The sequence below is a fragment of the Bos javanicus genome, chromosome 29 (assembly GCF_032452875.1).
Source record: "Bos javanicus breed banteng chromosome 29, ARS-OSU_banteng_1.0, whole genome shotgun sequence".
Taxonomy (NCBI): Eukaryota; Metazoa; Chordata; class Mammalia; order Artiodactyla; family Bovidae; genus Bos; species Bos javanicus.
This window is the reverse complement of record NC_083896.1, coordinates 18,141,358-18,165,988: the sequence shown is the minus strand read 5'-3', so window position 1 is coordinate 18,165,988 and position 24,631 is coordinate 18,141,358. Positions and strand designations below refer to the sequence as shown.

Below are 24,631 nucleotides of genomic sequence, written 5' to 3'. Positions count from 1 at the left end.
TGAGTTGACTATGACTAGAGAAGTCTGAATTCTACCTACCTCACGGGAATTTTGGAAGGACCAAATGAGATAATGGTCCTGGGGTTCAGCAAAGAAACTGCCAGAGGGACCGTGAAAGGCCAGGTTCCTCCTTTCACTGTCTCATCAGGTGTGGTCTAGAACAGATGAATCAGCAATGGTAAGGCAAAACCAAAGGGATGCTTCTAAATCTCTCCACCAATTTTATTATTTATTTAAGATTCAGAGAAAGTCCAGCTGGGGTTCTACAGCTAAACTTTAGTTCATTTGTTCAACAACCATTCACCCTTCACTCATTGAACACCAATTATGATCTATGGATAGTGTGGCTTATAATGGTTAAAAGAAAAAAAAACTTATCCAGACATTCATAGTTGATAAAGAACTTTAAAACAGATTATTGAATTTGATCTTTCCAAAGTCCCTGTGAGGTAAGTGGCCCCATTTAATAAACAGAATGTATCGAGGGTAAATTTTATTTTATGGATGAGAAAACTGAGGCTGGGAGGGTCGGAAGACTTGCCTTGGGTTGATGGTTCCCAAACCTGATGGTGTATCAATATTCCCTGGAGATTCCTAAAACCCAATCCCAGAGATGAGGAGACATCCAGAAATCTAAATTACCTGCTTTCCTCCTCTAAAGAAAGGAGGATAATTTTAACAACTTCACACAACAGTTGCAAGGTTTACTCAATAAGATATTATATATAATGGACCCAATGCCAATGCTTTTAAATTACTTGTCTGAGTCACACAGCTTGTTTGGGTTATTCAGGATTTCAACCCAGGTCTTCTGGTTCCAAATCCCATACTTTCCATTACACTATGCTACATGCTTCTGATGGGTAAGGCCCCACCATCATAGTTACTATTCTGTATGAACTATGGAAGACTTCCTTTCTGGACAATCCAAACCAAATATAGAAACTCAAGTTTATTTCAGGCCTGCCACACCCTAACACGTTTTTAGAGTATAATTTTCTCATCTGTAAAATGGAAAAAAGTATTACTAAAAGAGAAGATGGAATTTGTGAGAAATACTCAATACAAGTGTGAATACCACTTGGCAATGGAAAACAGTTGGTCAAATAAATTTACCTATCACCTTTACAAGCTAAAAACCAAACTAATATAACTAGCCTATTCTGTGTTTACCTGAAAGAATCGTGCAATGGAGAGCAGCATTAATCCAGATAAAAAACCATTGTACTGGAAATGAATATCTGGACTTAGGTCAAGGAAGGAAAACAGAGGATACCAAATTCACAATGAACTGTGCCAGCAGACTGAGCATCAAAGTTACAGGTGCTTATTTTACAGGTAAATTAAAGACAACAGTATTACTACCAGTTTGGACTTTGCATAAAAGTGTTTTGTATAAATTGTAAAATTCTGGATGAACTTTTAAATTAAAATTTATGTTTAAGAAGAAAACCAGGAAACTTTCCCATATGTTCTGTAAGTTAAAGAATGAACAGCTAAAGGAGTATTTTTTGTTTTGTCTTCTAGAATCAGGGATGAGAAAGGAAGGGACCTAACAGCTACCAAAGGCCATTTCATGCAGCATTTCGTTGTCAGTAAGCATACAATGAACCTGTGAGGTAGTCAGAGCCCAGAGCATTACTATACTTATGGCCTATCACCACTCAGATGACAAAACTGAGATCTGAGTCCAGGTCACACCTAAACCAAGGTCTAGGTGCTCTCACCTACACCTGGCTACGTCTAGGAAAACTAGAAATCTGGCTTCGGTCATTTGGATTTTAGTTACATTCAGACCCTTTGGATTTAAGAACTTTGCCTATTAACATGGGGCAAGCCAAGAGGGGAGAAAAGCAGGAAGCCTTGTTTCCACATGCAATACTGTGATAGGCCCTTTTCTACAAAAGGTATTTAGAATAATATAAACTATTTCAGATATGTATATTAGATTAATCTAAAGACAGTTATAAGTCCCAGTATATTGCTTTCCTGGTGATTTACCTGATTCTCGAACATCATCACTAACTTTTCAGGGACAAAGTGCTCTACAACCAGAGGGTGGTAAAGTTGAGTAGAGACCACAGTTTGGGGAACTGACTAACCCATCCCACATCCACTTTCAAAAGCAGCTCACATTTCAGAATCATCATTACAGAAAGAATTAATCTTATACTTTAGTACATATCAAATAAATAAGGGAACAGTGCATAAAACGTCAAGGATACGGTCTACAATCAACAACCCGAAGTTCCACAGCAGTAGTACTGACAGAATAAACTTTGGCTTCTCTGTAAGTTCTTTGCCTGCTTTTTTCCCATCAATGCATTTACAGCACCTAAATTGGAACATGAGGAAAGAATCAGAAACAACATCTTCATTAGAACATTGCAGTACTTTTACAGAGTGCTCTGATACACTCTGTGGTGTTTTATTAGCCATTCATGAGAAGCTGTCCATGCCATTCTTTTCTTTTTAACGTGGAACTATTTTATTTTGAAAACGAATGATAGAAAAGCAACATTCAGGCTGAACAGCAGTTGGAAAACTAAGGTTTGAACGTGAAAGTGAAATCGCTCAGTCGTGTCCAACTCTTTGTGGCCCCATGGACTATAGCCCCCCAGGCTCCTCCATCCATGGATTTTCCAGGCAAGAGTACTGGAGTGGGTTGCCATTTCCTTCTCCAGGGGATCTTCCCGACCCAGGGATCGAACCCAGGTCTCCCGCATTGTAGGCAGACGTTTTACCGTCTGAGCCACCAGGGAAGTCCAACTAAGGTTTATATCAATCCAAATATGAAGGGGAAAAAAAGGAAGGAAGAAATGGAGGAATGAGGAGAGAAAAGATCAAGGAAATAACGCTACTATTTATGGAGCACTCGGTATATCCAAGATGCTTTCACTAAGAGTATAATATTTACTTCCCAAGGACTATGCAAGGTTTTCTTTTTAAAAAGGAGGGAAGAGACTCCAGGAGACTTTCTTGTAGCCCTTCAATAGGTCTGCACCCAAATCACAGCTCAATGTTGCCAGTTATCAACAGGGAAGAAAAAGAAAGGTGACAGGATCCAGGTCTGATGATACGGACAACTTTTCAGTTAAAGTGCCCTTGGGTGTCACCGTTCCCAAGTAATTCCAGGGAGTTACAAAAGTTTTAATTGCTTCCCTGTCGGTTCATTAGAAACAAGGATTGGGGTGTCCATGCCATTCCTAAACCTAAAAAGGTGGTAGCAGAAAGAAAGTCCTCAGGGCCAGTTTCGTGTCTCTCTCAGCTACGCTGACTTGAAACAAAGTCTTCATTTAATAAAACAAATTAAAAAAACCAAAAACCCAAAAGAATTTTGAAAACTGAGAGGACACACACTATTTTAGTCCGTAAGACTAAAAAAATGCAGACCAGGATAACACTACATTCTAAATTATATGTCATCAAACCAGCCAAATTAAGAATAGGCCGGCGAGAGTTTGGGAGAGAGTGGTGGAGGGGATAGGGAAAAAAAAAAGAATAGAGACACAAACTTGCAGCTTTCAACTACCCAAATAATTTTAAAAACTCCTATAAAAAAATGTATGTCATTTAAAGGTAAAGAATACAGTGATTAAGCGACAGCAGCAGGTGACAACTGTACGATCCATTTCTATTTTGTAAAAATTATATTCAGACACAAAAAGAGGTTGAAATAATAGGCACCAAAATGTTGATAGTGATAGCAGTAAGTGGAGGAATATGGGTTCCTGTTAACTTTAGCGAAAGTGAAAGTGTTAGTCACCCAGTCGTATCCGACTGTGTGACCCCAAGGACTGTAGCCCGCCAGGATCCTCTGTCCGTGGGATTCTCCAGGCAAGAAAACTGGAGTAGGTTGCCATGCCCTCCTCCAGGGGATCTTCCCGACCCAGGGATCGAATCCAGTTCTCCCACCTTGCAGGCAGATTCTTTACCGTCTGAACCACTGTATATGTGCTGTTTTCCAAAATTTTGACAACAAGGATGTATTATTCTATGAAAAGATTTTTTTTTAATGTGTTTCATTTGAATACCAGCAAATCCTGAAAACAAAGAAAGCTAAAAGGGAAAGCAGACATAATAAAGATGCAGTTGGACAGGGGCTAGGGAAAGGTGTCTTGCTTTTCCTGCCTGTAGGCTGAGTTTCCTCATAAATAGAGAGAGTAACCTTATAGGGTAATTGAGAAAATGAAGCAAGTTACTAATCTACACAGAGTGCCTTGTTTGAAGGTTTTCTCTTAGTTAGCTGTTCTCTCTTACACTGTAGATGGAAATGAACTCTCCTCCTTCTCGCTGCCTGCATACCCTTTCCCTGGGAGCATGAATTTAAAGATTTTGAGTTAAAAGGAGTACATGATATATCACCTTCTCCTCCAACTCTTGCCAGGTCATACACAGAATGAAGGTCAGGGAGCCAAACAGGAGTTATTCCGTAAGGGGCAAGAGGTTCACTTGAGAAGGCCACATAAACAGAAATGATCTATTTATGACAAGGGGCACTAGTAACAGAGTTACTTCTCTGTCACAATCATATGAGTAGGCTTAAGTATTAGGACAGAATAGAGACCAACAATGACTGGGAACTCACTATTTGGAAGTCACTGTGCAAAACATTCTACATATATGTATTCAACTACTTAAAAGTAATTTATAAGTAAAAGGTGCAAAACATAAAAGTATACGATATAAACATAACTTAAAATTAACGAAGAGTCTTTGTGAAGGAATGAATCCGGAGATTGCAACTAGAAGCGCTCAGTGAGATGTCTTGAGTTTCCTAGAATGGACACTCCATTGGTGGTTAGCACTATGCGTGTGTGTGCATGAGTGTGCTGTGTGGTGTGTATGTGAGTATCCTAAAGAGTATCCTAAAGAATAGGGGAGGTCACAGCAGCATGTGGTGGCCTGCTACAAGATAGGAAAGAGAGGCATGTAGAGCAATTCTGGGCAGGAGAAATGGTCCTGGAACTCTACTTGGGCCTACTTTTCACAACATTCACAATCTTGTACTATCTCTACCTTGTAACCCACCTTAACCCCCATTTTTTTCCCCACAAGATTCAGCTAGACTGCTAGCTGTAAGTACTCACTGTGCAGTTTAAAACGCAACAGTTACAAATGTCCCAGCATTTGCTATTATATGAACTTCGTTTGCCCACAGTGAAGAACAGGTTAATACTATTTGATACCATCTCCTCAACATCTTCCACACGGAATAGCATTCTCAGACTTACTCATGGACGGCATACACAAAGAGTGCGTCTGTAAAGATGACAGAAAATCTCTGGAAGAGTAAGGTCCTTGAGCTGGAGTAATTCAGATTACGGACATTCAGCATCTCTTGATCAAAATATTTTGCAACATGTGACAGGGCATACTCAAACCACGCAAAAAAGGGAGGGTAATCCAAGGTCCACTCTGAAGTTGCCTGTGGTAAAAACAGAAGACAGAATATATCCTAAGTAACTGAATAAACAAAGAAGATACAAAGACTGGAAATTTTCATTCTCTGGTCTTCAAAAACAAAAACAAAAACAAAACACACATAAAATGAAATTACACTTAAAATATGCCATAAATAGAAAAATCTCTGTTAGGACTGAACAGAACACTAGAAGTCATTTCCTGAGTTATTTAATATAGTCTTCAAGTTCCTTAGAGTCAACTGTACTTCAAAACAAATTAATTTGAAACCTTGTAGTAATGAATTTGCTTATGACATGGTTCTATTCATCTAAATATAAAAAGGGAGCTTTACTGTTTTGTTGCTAAGTTGTGTCCAGCTCTCCTGTGACCCCATGGAGTGCAGCCTGCCAGGTTCCTCTGTCCATGGGATTTCCCAGGCAAGAATACGGGAGCGGTTGCCATTTCCGTCTCCACAGTATTTTCCTGACTCAGGGATCAAACTCATGTCTCCCTCATTGGCAGGTGGATTCTTTACCACTGAGCCACCAGGAAAGCCCCCGAAATAGAGTTAAGGCATAACAAATGATTCTTTAGCTTGGGTTTAAGTTCTGTCCCAGAGACACAATTTCTCTACCTGTAAGATGAGATATTGTGAGGACTAAATGAGATAATACATATGAAATCTATTTATAAATAACAAAATGCTAGACTGATCTACTTATCTTTTGCTCCACTAGGTTATAAGACCCTTCAGAGCAGAAACCACTCTGTCATTTCTGTATCTTGAACGTTAAGTTCCTGATATATTAAGAACAGTCATTAGTTAAGTGAATAAACAGTCGCTAATGATTAAATAAAAATATAAATCATATGAAAAATATATAAACTATACAAAAACATATAAACTATATATAAACTTTATGGTGCTATAGTTTGGTATTTTGTTTCAGTTTCTACATTCATACAAGAATGGTAGTACTCACCTCATAAGTTATCTCATTACATCTTATATAAGTGTGTGTGTGTATAGTGCTGAATCAGATACAAACTAAGTATCGATAAATATTATTTATTATAATTTACAAAAGTGATTACTATTTCCATTACTTGTCCCTAAAACTAAACCTAGATCTTATACCTAAACAGCTGAGATAGCAATTATCTCTCTACTCTGCACCTGTTGCTCTTTTCAATTGAAAGCTCTTCTCCTTCTGGACGGAGAAGGCAATGGCACCCCATTCCAGTGCTCTTGCCTGAAAAATCCCATGGATGGAGGAGCCTGGTAGGCTGCAGTCCATGGGGTCGCTAAGAGTCAGACATGACTGAGTGACTTCACTTTCACTTTCATGCATTGGAGAAGGAAATGGCAACCCACTCCAGTGTTCTTGCCTGGAGAATCCCAGGGACAGGAGAGCCTGGTGGGCTGCCATCTATAGGGTCGCACAGAGTCGGACATGACTGAAGTGACTTAGCAGAAGCAGCAGCTCCTTCTGGAAGTACACTAAGGGTTCACTTGGTACTAACTTGGTGCCCACAGGGACTATTATTTAGGGTCTCTCCTGTGTTATAAAATGAGGCAAGAGACACTCAAATAACTTGTTAGCTCTTTGTTTCTGATAAGGAAGAATGAAAACTTTAGGTCCTAATAAGAAGCAGCCTGTTTACGCCCCGGGCAGGTATAAAATGCAAAAGCCTCAGCCCTGATCCAGCCCAGAGGCTCTCTGTATAGGGCACTCAATCTACAAATCTACAAAACCACCCACTATATTCTCCCTTATGAAATGTTCCTTCACTAATCTCAAATCTCCAATGTGGGATATAAACAAGATGAGCCACTGAAAAATGGAAAGTAATATTAGAAATTTTATTTTTTAATCTTATCCTTCTTAATTTTTATTTTTAAAGTATATTAATACAGTAGTACTTTTATTATTTATAAAGACATATTGGGTAGTAAATGCTTAAAAATGACTTCTTGCTAGGGTGTGTATATATATATATATATATATATATATTTTAACGTTTAGCAATTACTGGTCTATATAATTTCAAGAAGTTCAACAGGAATTTAGACTATTAACATCCATGGTTTCCAGCCACAGTTTCTATGTCAGAGCTCACACTACCCTTAAAGAGCCATTTATCTTACTGGAAGTCTAAACAATTTTTCTACTTTATCGACATATTTATTATTCTAAATAAAACGGGGAAAAGGAAGCATTAAAAGGACTGAGAAAAGGAACAGGTGCTGCCCGAGAGATAGTCATTTTCCCAAAACAGTGTCCCTGTGCTTCCCTTGCTATATCTAACCCCACACCACCTCAGGTCCTCTCATATGCTGCTGCTTCTCCCCACTGAGACTTCCCACGCCGAGCCCAGAAGGTCCTCCTGACCTCAGGAACTTCCAGCTAGAGCCATCCTCTGACCTAAACAGCTTCTGGGAAGCCAAGCAAGCTATTAGCTCACATTTCCTCCCAAGTGACCAATTCTCTCACTTACATGTGGTAGAGCTGGGGCTCATATTCTGTGTCTCCTGACTCCAAATGCATTAGCTCAGGAAGCTACTAGAACAGCAAAGACCCTCACTCAGTGGAGGATGGTGACTACATGTTGACCAGAATGGGGAGGTCTCAGGCCCCAGGAGGACAGCAGAGCCCAACAGGAAGAAGAAAGTCTCTCCGGCTCAGCCAACTCGAGGCTGCCACAACTCAAGCCGATGAAAAGCCATGGCTCTTTGTTGACTACAGCCCTCCCAACTTCCTTTTCCCCTCTTTCTAAGAGCTCTCCTGCCCTTGCTGTGCAGGGACCTTGCCACAGTTGAAGACCCTGAATTGCAATTTTCTGTTGATTTTTTTTTTTCCTGTTGATTTCCTGTGTGTGTGTCTGTGTGTGTGCGTTAGTTGCTTGGTTGTGCCTGACTCTGCAACCCCAGGGACTGTAGCCTGCCAGGTTCCTCTGTCCACGGGATTCTCCAGGGAAGAGTACTGCAGTGGGTTGCCACTCCTTTCTCCAGGGGATCTTCCCAACCCAGGGATCAAATCCAGGTCTCCTGTACTGCGGGCAGATTCTTACCATCTGAGCCACCAGGGAAGCCTCTGTTGATCTTAAGTAAGTCCATTTTTGCTGGAAAAATAACTGTCAGTCTACTTGTTTTAGGTCAACAAAGATTCAAAACAATTGTGTTCATTCCACAAATATTTACTTGGGTGTTTTTGTCTTTCCCAACCAAGGGAGCAATCCTTTTGAGGTCAGAGCAGAAAGGAAGGTTAGAAGCCATGGCTAAGGAAGGCTCTACAATGCAATCTACTGCTCAATATCTACTCTCCTCAGTATGACAAAGACCCTTCCAAACCCACAGCAGACACCTTACCATCCCTCTGTCAGCCTCACTGACAACTGAGTTTTGCCCCATTGATTTCTTTCATTGTTACTGCTGAGGAGAGCAGGAAGAACAAAGAAGTATACCATTACTAGAATCTCTTTTCATATAAACCTCTTGTATCTAAAATAAATGAATAACAAGTGACAGCTCTGGCCTAAATATACTTCCAGGAGTACTAAAATAATAGGTAGTAGTGAAAATTATAGGAGTAAAGGAGAGAACATCCAGAAAGAATGAAAGAATATTAAAAGAAAAAGGAACCACAAAGAGAAGCCCAGAGGAAACCAGCTTTTGAAAGAGTATTTAGATTCAGAAGAGTTAGCAAAGGAGACCAAGAAGGAATAGTCAGAGATAAAAGGAAAAAATGGTGAGACAAGGGACTGACTTTCCATACATAGGTTGAAAGTTATTATATTAATAATGCTAATTATTAAGAACCTTTAGTAATGTTTAATGAGCACTTTTACTCTCAGTACATCACATACATTATATTCACTTTATCCCAATAATTATTTATTATCATCTAATATTAATAGTTGGTGATGCGGAGGCTTTAAGCGGTCAAGCAGCCTACCCACGGCTGCCCAGCACAGGTTTTAAGCAGCAGAGCTGAAAGTCAAATCTAGACAGTCTGGAACCACAGCCCAGCCTCTTGACTACTAGGCCACACATAAAGTTTCCTCACTGGTTTGCATTATTATTTACTTACAGTTCCTTAGCATTCCTATTAAATACTTGCAGTGTTATTATGTGAAGAGGAATTTAGTCAATTAGATCAATTATTCTCAAGCTTTTTCAGTACAAAGGTCTATTATGACTTGACCTAAAAATCCAAAAGGCAACTACAAACTCACAGAAACAGTTTAGCAGTTGTCTTAAGAAAAACCTCCCTGACATCAGAGTGCTGTTTTTGATCAAGTAATTTCTGAGCTAAGGTCTGTTTTCCATGAAGTATCAGATGTAAGTTAGTAACTCATACCAGAAATAAAAACACAGACATGGTTTTTATAATAATGGGAGAGAATGGTTTGTATATTGCCAGATACCTACACATCACATTTCATTATTCCTGTCCTCATAAATCACAAAATGTTAGGGAGAGACAGGATCTTAGAGATAATTCATTCCAAATCCTCATATAATTGATGAAAAATCAAGGCTCAGAGAGATGAAATATATTTTCTAGGTGCTGCAGAGCCAGGCCTAGAATCTAATTTTCCTTCTTTCCCTATCCAATATTCTTTCAAAAAGGATGTGACAAATATTATAATTCCCCATGTAAAATTTGGGAAACTCATTTTGAAGTAAAGGGGTCCCCTAATAGTGCCAGAGGGCAGAACTGAATGAAACTGACTCTTCCTAAAACCAAGCTCCCTTGCAGAGTTTGTGATTAACCTTTCTATCCAAAACTTTATTCCCTTTCTTTTTAAAAAATTTTATTTATTTTTGGCTGTGCAGGGTTTTTGTTGCTACGTGAGGATTTCTCTAGTTGCAGCAAGTGCAGGCTATTCTCCAGTTGTGGAGTGCAGGCTTTTTATTGCAGTGGCTTCTCTTACTGTGGACCATGGACTCTAGGGAGCGTGGACTCAGTAGTTGTGGAGCACGGGCTTAGCTGCTCTGTGGCATGTGGGATCTTCCTGGACCAGGGATTGAACCCCTGTCCCCTACATTGGCACGGAGACACCCAACCACTGGACCACCAGGGAAGTCCCTTTATTCCCTTTCTTGTCCCACCACGTTCTCCTTAGGAATTGAAGAGTATCAAAGAAAAGAGGGGGCTGAAACCAACAAAATCCTGTGGGGTCTACTCAGGTATAAGATTCTCCACAACCCCTACTTCTTGTTTGGCCTTCCAAAGAGCAAACTCAAGGAGTTAATGATTAGAACAATAGTCACAGGACTTTTAGATCCTCCTGAAGGGATATAGATAACAAGTGGACTCCTATCTTTGAGTTGTTCTGCAGAAACTAATACCCTCAGTTGGTGGATGATGCTGACTACATGCTGACCACAGCACATAGACCCCAGGCTGGAACCAGAAGGTTGATGATTAAGATCCTCTAATCACTGCAGATGGTAACTGTAGCCATGAAATTAAAAGACGCTTACTCCTTGGAAGAAAAGTTATGACCAACCTAGATAGCATATTGAAAAGCAGAGACATTACTTTGCCAACAAAGGTCCATCTAGTCAAGGCTATAGTTTTTCCAGTGGTCATGCATGGATGTGAGAGTTGGACTGTGAAGAAGGCTGAGCACTGAAGAACTGACGCTTTTGAACTGTGGTGTTGGAGAAGACTCTTGAGAGTCCCTTGGACTGCAAGGAGATCCAACCAGTCCATTCTGAAGGAGATCAGCCCTGGGATTTCTTTGGAAGGAATGATGCTAAAGCTGAAACTCCAGTACTTTGGCCACCTCATGTGAAGAGTTGACTCATTGGAAAAGATTCTGATGCTGGGAGGGATTGGGGGCAGGAGCGAAGGGGACGACAGAGGATGAGATGGCTGGATGGCATCACTGACTCGATGGACCTGAGTCTGAGTGAACTCCGGGAGTTGGTGATGGACAGGGAGGCCTGGCATGCTGCGATTCATGGGGCTGCAAAGACTTGGACACGACTGAGCGACTGAACTAACTAACTAACTAACTAAACATCACTCTATGACTTCACCACCAACCAATCAGAAAAATACGCATGAGCTGATTATGTACCCTGTGACCCTCACCCCCTACTGCTACCTTTAAAATCTCTTGCCTGAAAGCTACTGGAGAGTTCAGGTCTTTCAAGCACTAGCTGCCCATTCTCTTTGCTTGGCGCCCTGCAATAAACACTGTATTTTCCTTCACCATAACCCAGGTCAGTAGACTGATTGGTTTTGTGTGTGCCAGGCAAGGGGGCCCAAGTTTGGTCTGGTAACATGAGGAAAGAATACAAGTTTTTTTAACGATCCATTCAACCTAAGATCACAGGGAGAACTCTTTTAATATCAGTAATACTTGTATGATAAGGGTGAAAATTATCAACTTACCTCATAATACCACTGTGATATCGGCAAACTGTGGGTGATAGCAAGCCAGTTTCGGTGTACTTCAAAATCTGTGGAATGGCTATGCAAAACAATCAGATGAATAAAATGAGAGCTCAAAATATTTATCAATTTCACATTTCTAAAATTATGCTTTTAAATGATCGACACCCCTTACATAGTCACAGCTCACTATCCTATAAAGACAAAAATAGGTACTATATAAGCCTGAAACACTTCACTTATTTGGAGGCCAGACTTCCTTCTGGAAAAGCTGGGGAATCTAAGTGAAAAGGGTCTCTAAGTTAACCACAGGCTGACCTAAAAGCCCATACTTTTTCTCATGGGAGGCCCTCAGGCTATTGCTCAGAGACGACTTATTCTTGTTCATAAACAATGTTAGTAAGATTCATGATCTGGAAAAGGCCTCACAAAAGCTGGATATTCAGGGATGAGTAGGTAAGTTCATGAGACAGAAAAGGTGGGGGGAAAAATGGCCCTGTCTTTCCCATATCTCCAAATACTGTTTACTAGTCTCCCACTCACTAAATATAAATATATCTAAGTATGTGCCCTATAGGGGAGGAAAACTGTTTTCCCTTCAACCCCTCTAGGTTCTGTGGCTGACCTAAGAATTAAATTGACATAAGACAGAATGGTGCTGCTGCTGCTAAGTCACTTCAGTCGTGGAATAACAGGAGGAAAAAAAAAGACAAATTATTTCTATTTACTTATCTATTTTTGGCCACACCATGGGCAAATGGGATCTTAGTTCCCTGACCAGAGATTGAACTCACGCCTCCTGCAGTGGAATCACTGAGTCTTAACCATTAGACCACCAGGTTAAGTCCCCCAAAAAGACAATTTGAATTATTTACATATGTACAGAAGTCCCAGAAGATATGAGATGAGACTCATAAGGTAGCCAGATGACTGAGGCTCATCTCACTATTCTGAGAGCTATGGAGAGGGGAAGCGGGCTGAGGCTTCAAAGACAGGCGAAGGTAACTCAAGGGTAAGTCTCTTAGGTGAAAAAGTGATCTCTGGTAAGAGCTACCTTCCAGATACAGGCCCCCTTTCTAATGTATTCCATTGAAAGTAACTTTGACAGCTTTCAGAGCTTCTCCTGTATCTGTAGTTCCTCAAATTAATAGGTCCCCCCAAATCCTTACGCCAAAGAGGCATATTTTGGGGTGCACTTCAGCCACCCTTTGTTCTTCTTTAGCAAAAGCTTATTTTTCTGTTTGCTCACTGCTGTACTTCCCCTCCACATCTTGCACAGCACCTGATATGTGTGTGGATGGGCTCCATACATTCTGGCTGAATTAACCACTCACCAGAGTCAATGAGTTCCACAGCAGAACATGACTTACACTTTCCAATGTTTCATACATTTCTACAATGACAACTCTGTGATGAGTTTCCTAGCCAAGCTCCTCCATGTCTCTTTCATGGCTTGCCATTCCAATATTCATCAAGCCCATGTTCCCTTATGTTCAGTTCTTGGCCTTCTTTCTATTCAGCTTACTCTGCGCTGGACAATCTTATTCACACTTACTACTTCCACTATGAACTGTGGAATGGTGACTCCCAAATCACATATACAACCTTGGTCTCTTTCCTGAGTTCTAGAGAGAGGCATCTCCAACTTCCTGCTGACAATGTCACCTGAACCTCCTACAGATTTCTCAAAATCACAATTCACAAATGATCTTATGACCTAACAGATTTCTCAAAATCACAATTCACAAATGATCTTATGATCTAACATTTCCATTTCTAGATATATACTTGTAGGGGAGCAAAATGTGTCTCTTTGGCAAGAGGATTAATTTAAGCTAATTATTTTTAAGAAACAGAAGACTCAGGAATCCTTTTTTAGCACCCTCTTAAGGGCCCAACGAATTTATATAAAGGGCTTTGTTCCTGGAATAGAGCTATCACCACTGATACTGGTCAAGAATATGGGCTAGGTGTGGTGGAAGAAATTCATCAGAGCCTAGAGATCAGAGTCCACTCTGTCCCACTGTCTCTTCATGGCCCAGCAAACATTTGTTTACCAAGCGTTTGCTTTTCCATCTCCATGTTGACTGCCTTTCTCCCCTTTGCAGTCCCAAACCATTACCCTTAACATCTGCTTGTCTTTAGTTGAAGACAGTATTTAAGGTGGAGGTTTCAGTCATTTTGGCAAGTTACTCTGTTATCCTGAGTCTCTCCCATGTACATGCTGTTACACTTTTATTTGATTTTCTCCTATTAATCTGTCTCCTGTTAATTTAATTCATAGACCAGCCAGAAAAACCTGGCCAGAAGGGTAAATGAAAATTTCTTCCTCCCCAAGACACTCAATAGAAATGCACACATATGTTCAACAAAAGACATTTACTAGGTATGTTTTCAGGCCTCATTATATGTCAGAGACCTTTACTGCTACCCAATCTAAAGTGAGTCTCTGGGACTTCCAGAGTATTGGCGGTCCAATACTTAAGACTCCAAGCTTCCACTGCAGGAGACATGGGTTTGATCCCTAAGTCAGGGAACTAAGATATCATGTGCTGCCTGGCACGGCCAAAATAATAAGGATAAATAAATAAATAAATCTACTTTAAAAAGTACTTTATTGCCATCACTTTAATTAAATAAGTCTTCCCTGTTAGTCTTCTTATAAGATCTCATTTTTTCCCTTCATAACACTTAACATAAGCATTGTTATGTAATTATACACTTGTGTTGATCTGTTTCTGGGCCTGCTATCCTTACTAAACTACATAGGAGTTCCCTGGCAGTCCAGTGGTTAGGACTCAGAGCTTTCACTGCCATTGGGCCCAGGTTCAACCCCTGGTCAGGGAACTACAGTCCTGCAAGCTGTACGATGCAGCCAAAAAACCCAAACCAAACCTACACTCTGTAGCCTTAGGGATGATATCCATTTTTTCCCTCCTCTCTAGTACCCAGCCCCAGTATCTGGTTCATAATATAGCACTTAGTAAACATCTTGGTCCCCTTCATGGATCACTGCCTTGCCGTGGCACAGGGGCTTGCGTAACTTAATGAAGCTATGAGCCATGCCATGCAGGGCCACGCAAGACAGACAGGTCATAGTGGAGAGTTCTGACAAAATGTGATCCACTGGAGGGAATGGCAAACCACTTCAGTATACTTGCCATGAGAACCCCATGAGCTGTATAAAAAGGCACAGGGACAGGGAAGCCTGGCATGCTGCAGTCCATGGGGTCGCAGAGTCGGTGACTGAACAACGACAACAAAAATATTTTGGTGAATACTTTTGCATTTATCCTGCAGCTTCTCTCTCACATCCCAGGGGTTTCCTGTTTGAGAAGCAGACCATCAACTACAACTGTACACATTCTTAATCCTGGACCAAGAGCGGTATTCAAAATAACCATGCTGAAGACACATTTCTGGGCTGAAGTAACTAAAGCAAGGAATGTCGATTTATATACACAGTTAAAAAGAAAAATTCCCTTTCATTCGGATTTGAAAGGAACTTTCTTCATATTTAGAAAGATTTTTTTCCAATTTGCTTTTAAAAGGAAAAGATGTTTTTTTATTTCAGTTCTGCAAAGTTCAACTGCCAAACCCCTTCTTTTCCCAAGCTCCTGTAATTCATTTTGCTAAACCTACATAAATACTTCATTGCTTATATAGACATCAGTACATGTTTACATTCTATACACACAGCTCTTTCATACCCAACAAGAGGTCACCAAGATCTTGAACTAAAGGATACCAGTAAACCAAATCCTAAACTGGGAACTGGGGTAGGGAGATCCATAGAGAGAAAAGGAAAGAGGGAAAAAGTCAAAGGAGAAAAATTAGGATGAACAGAATGTGGACGCCAACATTAATAAATATTGAGTACCCACTGTATACACCTGGTGGCTGTTCCCACGCTTTCAGTCTTGGTTTTGCGTCCATGTGTCACACACTGGTCTAAACCTGAGTGATCTGGCCCTGTCTACCTCATTCCTTACTGCTCTTCAGTCACAATGGTCACTTTCTGTTCCTAGAATACTGAGTTCTTTCTTAGCACAAGGCCTTTTCACTTACTCTTTCCTATTCCTGGAACTACTTTTCACATTGCTTATTCTTCTGCACCCTACAGCTTTCAACTCAAACATCATCTCCTTTTGAGTATAGTCTTGCCGGGTAGTCGCTCTCTACTTCTTTCAGACCTCATCACAATCTGAAACTTTTCTGTTCCTCTATCCGCCCCCACCAACTCCTTCGAGGACAAAGACTGTAAATGTCTTCCCAACTGCCTCTCCAGGACTTAGAACAGTGCATATTAGCACAGGAGGCAGCTGATACATACTGTATTTGAATGAATGTTGGAGGTAGATGCTGTTTACCTGCATATTAAGGAAGAGGACCCTGAAGCCCCAAAACACTAAAATCAGTGCCAGACATGACTCCAGCTATCCTGAGCTATGATCTGGTCACTAGATTCTTGTGCATAGGTAAAATAACTAAAGCGCTGAGTGGGAAGCATAGCAAAGTGTAGCAGCGACCTCACCACTTCAAGTTCCTTTTCCTCCTCTCATCCACGATTACTCTCGCCCGTCCTAACCGACGGGCCTCCCCGCCCAGCCCCGGGTCGTGTGGGTCCCTTACTAGGTAGGGATGAGAAGGCATTTGAGGAGCGTCACCCCGAGCGCCAAAGCCGAAAACCAATTGCTACCGCCGGTCGCGATCCCGAAAGCCGCCATTGCTACGGCGCCGCCAGCTTTCAATCAACTAGACCCGCCTGCACGGCCCCGCGCATGCGGGGAGGGCCCTCGGAGGCGGCGCCCGCGAGCTGCGCGCATGCGCCGAGCCGCTCAGCCACTGAGGTAGAGGGAGGCCGGAGCTGGGGCGTTTAAACCTCCCGCCCTCACCGCCCCGCCTCGTGCCCCGCCCCGACAGCCTCCCAGAGTCTGCGCGGTTTCCAGAGCGACAAGTTAAGTTTCACAGGCTGTTTTTTTTCTGTTTTGGTTCACAAAATTGTTGGGTGTCTGCTCTGGTTGTTGATTTTGCCTGTCGTTGGGAAACCTAACTGAGAGAAAACTGTATTTTTTCGTAGAGCCGTTCACGTACTAATGGAAAGAATTGTAATCCCAGAGTAATAGTGGATAAAAGTACCTCAGGATGTTTATTAGAGGCACCTAATGTGAACACCTAGAGTATTATTAGCTCCAGGTAGAAATTGCCTGGGCAGAGATTCCGACGGGAAAGCTTGGGGAGGCACCTGCCTGAGGGGAGCCCTCCGTGAAGCCTGACTAAAGTCTAGTGCTTCTTCTTTGTGTACTCTTGGGGCCTTGCTAAAGTTCAGATTCTCAGTAGGTCTTACAAAGTCCTACAGTGGATACTGCTGATGTCCGGGCCGAAAGAGCCGAGGCACAAAGAATGGAGCTAGTCTTGTCTCCCTCGTGTACTGTCTGATGGTGGACAAATGCCTTAAAAAAAATTTTTTTTTGTCAGAGTACAGTTGATTTACAATGTGTTAGTTTCTGCTTAGAGCAAAGTGAATCAGTTATACCTATATCGACTCTTTTTTAGATCCCCTTCCTTTTTAGGTCACCAATGAGTACTCAGTTACTCCCTGTGCTATACAGTAGGTCCTTATTATCTATTTTATACACAGTAGTGCTCAACATTCAGAAAACGAAGATCATGGCATCTGGTCCCATCACTTCATGGCAAATAGTTGGGGAAACAGTGGAAACAGTGTCAGACTTTATTGTTTTGGGCTCAAAAATCACTGCAGATGGTGATTGCAGCCATGAAATAAAAAGACGCTTACTCCTTGGAAGAAAGGTTATGACCAACCTAGATAGCATATTGAAAAGCAGAGACATTACTTTGCCAACAAAGGTCCGTCTAGTCAAGGCTATGGTTTTTCCTGTGGTCATGTATGGATGTGAGAGTTGGACTGTGAAGAAAGTTGAGCACCAAAGAATTGTTGCTTTTGAACTGTGGTGTTGGAGAAGACTCTTGAGAGTCCCTTGGACTGCAAAGAGATCCAACCAGTCCATTCTAAAGGAGATCAGCCCTGGGTGTTCTTCAGAAGGACTGATGCTAAAGCTGAAACTCCAATATTTTGGCCACCTGACGCGAAGAGTTGACTCATTGGAAAAGACTCTGATGGTGGGAGGGATTGGGGGCAGGAGGAGAAGGGGACGCCAGAGGATGAGATGGCTGGATGGCATCACTGACTCGATGGACCTGAGTCTGAGTGAACTCCGGGAGTTGGTGATGGACAGGGAGGCCTGGCGTGCTGTGAATCATAGGGTCGAAAAGAGTCGGACACGACTGAGCGACTGAACTGAACTGAACTGAACTGAGTGTGTATATGTGGAGAAGGCAATGGCACCCCACTCCAGTGTTCTTGCCTGGAGAATCCCAGGGACGGGGGAGCCTGGTGGGCTGACATCTATGAGGTTGCACAGAGTTAGACACGACTGAAGTGACTTAGCAGCAGCAGCAGTGTGTATATGTCAACCCCAATCTCCCAATTTATCCCACCTCCTGAATGACTAACTTTCTAAACCTAGTTTTCCTTTTTAGTAACTAAGAGATAAAAGTGGTGTCTTCTTCCTAGAGTGGTGGTGAGGATTAAATGAGAACACATAAATTGCTTGATATGATGCCAGGACAGAATAAATGTTCAGTAAACAATGTTTCAGAGAAGTACTTTGCTGAAAGATGAACAGCAGGTGGGTAACAATGTCACTGTCCTCATATGAGTGTATGCCCTCTTGCAACTTCAAATGCCACCCACATGAATTGTTTTTCAGTCACTAAGTTGCATCCTACTCTTTGCAACCCCATACTGCAGTACATCAGACTTCCCTGTCCCCACATGAATATGACACTCAAATTTATATCTCAGGCCCAGCCCTTTTCTCTCACCTCCAGACTGTTATATCCAACTGCCATCTCTTTTTTGTTGTTCAGTCACTCAGTCATGTCCAACTCTTTGCGACCCCATGGACTGCAGCATGCCAGGCTTCCCTTTCCTTCACCATCTCCTGGAGTTTGCTCAAACTCATGTCCATTGAGTTGGTAATGCCATCCAACCATTTTGTCGTCTGCCATCCCCCCTCCTCCTGTCTTCAGTCTTTCCTAGCATCAGAGTCTTTTCCAATGAGTCAGCTCTTTGCTTCAGGTGGCCAAAGTATTGAAGCTTCAGCTTCAGAATCAGTCCTTTCAATGAATATTCAGGACTGATTTTCTTTAGGATGGACTGGTCAGATCTCCTTGCTGTCCAAGGGACTCACAAGAGTCTTCTCCAGCACCACAGTTCAAAAGCATCAATTCTTCAGCACTCAACCTGCTTTATGGTCCAACTCTCACATCCATACATGACTACTGGGAAAACCATAGCTGTGACTATAAGGACATTTGTCACCAAAATGATGTCTCTACTTTTTAATAGGCTGTCTAGGTTTGTCATAGTTTCCTTCCAAGGAGGAAGGAAATGTCTTTAATTTCATGGCTGCAGTCACCACCCACAGTGATTTTGGAGCCCAGAAAAATAAAGTTTGTTGCTGTTTCCATTTTTTCCTATCTATTTGCCACAAAGTGATGCAACTAGATGGCACATGGGATCTAGTTCCCTGACCAGAGATCAAACCTGGGGCCTCTTGCTTTAGGAGCACAGAGTCTTAGTCACTGGACCACCAGGAAAGTCCTTCTTAGATGTTTTAAAGGCATCTTACTTTGGTTTCCTAGGTTGCCGTAACAAATAACCACAAACTTAAAACAACAAAAATTTATTCTTCTACAGTTCTGGAGATCAGATGTCTAAAATCAGTCTCACTAGGCAAAAGCCATGTGACATCACCATTGGTGCCTTATGGAGGTTCTGAGAGGAGAATCTTTTCTTTTTCAGCTTTTAGAAGTTGCCTGTATTCCTTGATCACTTCCTTGGATCACTCTAACCTCTTGCTTCTACTGACACATCTATTACTTTTTAGACTCATATGTCCCTTGCTTCCCTTTCATAAGGATACCTGTGAGTGCATCTGGGGTGCTCCCATCTCAAAATATTTAACATAATCACATCTGCAATATCCTGTTTGCCATTTAAGGTAATATTCATGAGTTCCAGAGTTTAGGACATGGTTATCTTTGGAGGCCATTATTCCGTTTACCACACAACTCACACTCAGTGTATCCAAAACTGAACTCATGATATTTCAGTATTATCTACTCAGAGAATGACACCAATCATTTGTTCACCTCCCCTGCCTCACACCTGCAAACTCACTGTGAACTTACTAACTCAATACCCATTCCCAATTCTCCTTCTTTGTTTTCCTTTTCTTCTAAAGAGTCTAGAAAAGTTTTAACAGTTTATCTTGCAGCTTCCCTGGAAGCTAGGTGTGGCCTGATGACACAGTTCTTTTTTTTTTTTTTCTGATGACACAGTTTGCTGGGGGTTTCTGGGAAAGGATTTCTTTTCAGTCAGTTCAGTTCAGTCGCTCAGTCGTGTCCGACTCTTTGTGACCCCATGAATTGCAGCACGCCAGGCCTCCCTGTCCATCACCAACTCCCGGAGTTCACTCAGACTCAGGTCCATCGAGTCAGTGATGCCATCCAGCCATCTCATCCTCTGGCGTCCCCTTCTCCTCCTGCCCCCAATCCCTCCCAGCATCAGAGTCTTTTCCAATGAGTCAACTCTTCGCATGAAGTGGCCAAAGTACTGGAGTTTCAGCTTTAGCATCATTCCTTCCAAAGAACACCCAGGGCTGATCTCCTTTAGAATTTCTTTTAAATCCTTCTAAAAGAGGCAGTTGGTATGGATTTTGCCCCTTTTTTCATTCTTCCTGGCTTAGACTTGGTCATGATTCATGGAATGATTCTGAGGAAAAGGCACATCATGCTGGCCCTGACATCACTGAGCTGCTAAACAAATGCTGTCTACCTCCAGAATTATTCTTACCTTTTTATTGTCTAAGGAAATTTATTAAGCGAGGAAACACATACACACATCATCATCATCCTTATGTATGTGGGCCACTGTTGTTAGATTGTCTGCTCCTTCCGGTTAAAATGTTTCTAACTGCTATTGCCAAATCCTGTCCATTTGACTTCTTGATGACATCCACTCCTCTCCACCTTCTGTTCTCTTGTCTAGCCTAACTTGCTTTCAACTTCTAGTACATGTCATGTTCCCTCCTGTCACTACACCTTTACACATTCTTTCCCTGTATTTGGAATGTTCTTTCTTCTCCCAGTTGAAAAACAAAATTAAAAAAAAAATTTAACTGAATAAGTCTTAAAGATCATATTGGTTTTATTCAATGATTTATGAATCAAGCAGCATCTGTCTAGCAGATAGAAAGGAATTCTCTGGCAGAACAACCGCTGCAACATATGCACTCAATATTTGTTGAATGGCATGAATGTCTGGAACATAATTCCAACCCAAGTCTCTCCTACTGGAATCACTCTTTTTTCCCCACAGTTTACCACCCAGAATGAGTAGATTATAGGCAGAGGGGAGCAATAACAAAGAAGTTATGCTAGGCAAAAAAGCAGATTGGTTATTGCAAGGTTTCTTTTCCTATAGAGGATGCCAGGGGGTTGTCAGGAAGATTACTCACCTAATGATACAGTGATTCCTGATTTTCTGGTTTTCGATTCCATTTCTGGGAGGACAAAACTGTAATTATATTGACTGGGGGATTTTTGCAGAAACTAATGGCTGTGGGTGGTGATTTTTATTTTGACCAGCCAAAAATTAATTCTGTTATTTCACCAACACTTTGTGGGTTATCACGTTCAGTAGTTTAGCTGACACACCTGTAAAGCCTTCTTCAGCACCATGGATTTAATTTTCACTGTCCATATCAGAATCAGTCACTGAGATTTTTGTCTTTTGGCTGGTCTAATATTCCCATTGTCTGAATCAGAACTATATTCTGAGGCACTAGGTATTTATGTTGCTTGGACAATCAGAGAAAGCATCTGCGTGAAATTCACTGAGAAATTTTTCTTCACTCACATTTTGTGATATGTCATTTTTGAAAATTTTAAGGTAATAAACCTGCATCTATAATATACACAAGATTGGAACAAAAACCTAATGGAGCAAAATATGAATGATAATGAATCATACGTTGCATAATGAACTACTGATCAAGTTTAAGCTCTAACAACTTTGCACGGTGCTGTTAATTGTATCACTCTCTAAAAACATGTTGATTTCTGTCTCTGGTCAATAATGTGTTTAGTTAAGTCTTATTTTGGTGATGTGGAGCTTAGCACAAGTGATTCCATTTTGGGCCTATTGTCTTGTTTTTAATTTCTCTTTAAGCTAGATATCTCTCCATTCTTTAGCTCTTAGATCAAGCATCACTTTCCCAGGAAAACCTTCCCTGCCCTCACTTCAAGCACCTGTCCGCTGAGGGCAATTTTACATTTATTTGTGTGATTATCTAATTTCCCATTAGGTTTTCATACTATTAGGGCAGGGACCTTGTCTGTACTTAAAACTGGCAGAGCAGCCACTACAACATATGCACTCAATGTATGTTAAATGGCATGAATGTCTGGAACATGATTCCAACCCAAGTCTCTCCTACCAGAATCACTCTTTTTCCCCCACAGTTTACCACCCAGAATGAGTAGATTTCAAACCTGGGGAGATTTTGTGCCATTTTTCCAACTCCTTGTCACATTTTAGTATTCTTGCAATATTTCATACCTTTTTATTATTGCATTTGTTATGGTGATCTGTGATCAATGATCTTTGATGTTACTGTTGGGGAGAGGAAGCGTTTTCCCCTCTACCCCTCTTGAGTTCTTGTGGCTGGACTAATGACAGAATTGACAAAAGAAGAGCTTAACAGAAGAAAAATAAACCAATTTTAATTCATGCTCATGGAGGTCCCATAGAAATGGGACCTAAGAAGTGGCCACACAGGAGACTTTCCTGCTTTTTAGACAAAAAGGGAAAGCAAAAAACTAAATTTGTGAGGAATTGACAGGGCGAAGAAACTTAGGTTTTGGGTGCCCAATTAGTGAAGAAACTAAACAGAGCTTGGACTTGGGATAGTAAATTAAAGAAGTATCAGGTTTATTTATATAGGCTTCTTGGCTCTGAATTCCCTATCTTTGGCAGTCAGAGTGTCTGCCAATACAGGGAGCACACCTTTTGCATGGGAAAGATTTCTCTCCTGCTTTTAGGGAGACAGAAGGGAGACTCAGAGTGTCCACCTACATTGGCTGTTTTTTATGTAACTTTAATTCAAAATAAGTAATATGCCATCGAGGTCCATTTTGGAGTGGCCTACCTTGGGCTCCAACTTTACTATTGCAATTGTTTTGATGTGCCACTAGCCATGCCCATAGAAGATGGTAAATTAAATGGGTAAATGTTGTGTGTTCTGACTGCACCACCAACTGGCCATTCCTCTGTGTCTCTCCTATGTCCTGAGACACAATAATATTGAAATTAGGCCAATTAATAACTCTACAAAGGCCTCTGAGTGTGCAGGTGAAAGGATGAGTCACACATCTCTTGCTTTAAATCAAAATCTAGAAATGATGAAACTTAGTGAGGTGGGCATGTCAAAGTCTTCCTCTTTCACCAGTGGGCCACATTGTGAATACAAAGGAAAAGTTCTTGAAGGACATTAAAACTGCTACTGCAGTAAACACACAAATGATGAGAAACCAAAGCAGCCTTATTGCCGTTATGGAGGAAGTTTTAGTGGTTTGGATAAAAGGTTAAAGTAGCCACAACACTCCCTTAAGCCACACCCTAGTCCAGAGCAAGTCTCTAACTTTCTTCAATTCCATGAAAGCTGAGAGAGGCGAGGAACCTGCAGAAGAGTTTGAAGCTAGCAGAGGTTGGTCCATGATGTTTAAGGAATGAAGTCATCTCCATAACATAAAGGAGCAAGATAAAACAGCAAGTGCTGATGTAAGAGCTGCAGTAAGTTATCCAGGAGATCTAGCTGAGATAATAAAGGTGGCTATACCAAAAAACAGATTTTCAAAGTAGACAGAATAACCTTATATTAAAAGAAGACACCATCTAGAACTTTCATAGCTAGAGAAGAGAAATCAGTTCCAGATTTCAAAGGACAGGCTGATTCTCTTGTTAGAGTCGAATGCAGCTAGTAACTTTAAGTGGATGCCAGTGCTCATTTACCATTCTGAAAATCCTAGGACCCTTAATAATCATGCTAAATCTACTCTGCCCATGCTCTATAAATAGAACAATAAAACCTGGGTGACAACATGGTTTACTACTCTTTTAAGCACATTATTGTGACCTACTGCTCAAAAAAAAATTTCTTTCAAAATGTGGCTTCTCATTGACAATGTGCCTAATCACCTATGAGCCCTGATGGAGATCTACAACAAGATTCATGTTTTCGTGCCTGCTCAAACAACCTCCCATCTGTAGCCCATGGATCAGGGAGTAACTGTCTTTCAAATCTTATTGTTTAAGAAATACATTTCTTAAGGCTGTAAATGCCACAGATAGTGATTCCTCTGATGAATCTAGGCCACTTCAGTTGAAAATCTTCTCAAAAGGATTCACTGTTCTAGATGCCATTAAGAACATTCATATTTCATGGGAAGAAGTAAAAATATCAACATTAACAGGAGTTTGGAGGAAGTTGATTCCAACCCTTATGGATGGCTTTGATGGGTTCAAGACTTCAGAGGAAGAGGTAACTGCAGACGTGGAAATAGCAAGAGAATTAGATTTAGAAGTGGGGCCTGAAGATATAACCGAATTGCTGCAATCTCATCATAAGAATTTAACAGATGAGGAGTTGCTTCTTATGGATGAG

The 24,631-nt window shown here is 41.2% G+C and overlaps 1 protein-coding gene across 5 annotated transcripts in view; it reads right to left on the bottom strand.

Moving 5' to 3' along the window:
- ALG8 (ALG8 alpha-1,3-glucosyltransferase) overlaps positions 1-16,615 on the bottom strand; it is a 28,131-nt gene extending 11,516 nt beyond the window's left edge. The window contains exons 1-5 of one of the 5 annotated variants that reach the window (XM_061406146.1): positions 16,449-16,615; positions 11,817-11,895; positions 5,235-5,428; positions 2,226-2,335; positions 1,174-1,241 (exon numbers count right to left, since the gene is read on the bottom strand). In XM_061406146.1, coding sequence (XP_061262130.1) covers positions 1,174-1,241; positions 2,226-2,335; positions 5,235-5,428; positions 11,817-11,895; positions 16,449-16,543 — 546 coding nt within the window. In that variant the 5' untranslated portion in view covers positions 16,544-16,615. Of the gene's footprint in view, positions 1-39; positions 123-1,173; positions 1,242-2,225; positions 2,336-5,234; positions 5,429-11,816; positions 11,896-15,700; positions 15,771-16,448 lie in introns of those variants that run through there. The other 4 variants (XM_061406150.1, XM_061406148.1, XM_061406149.1 and 1 more) reach the window with 4 other exon arrangements.
- Positions 16,616-24,631: the final 8,016 nt, after the last annotated feature.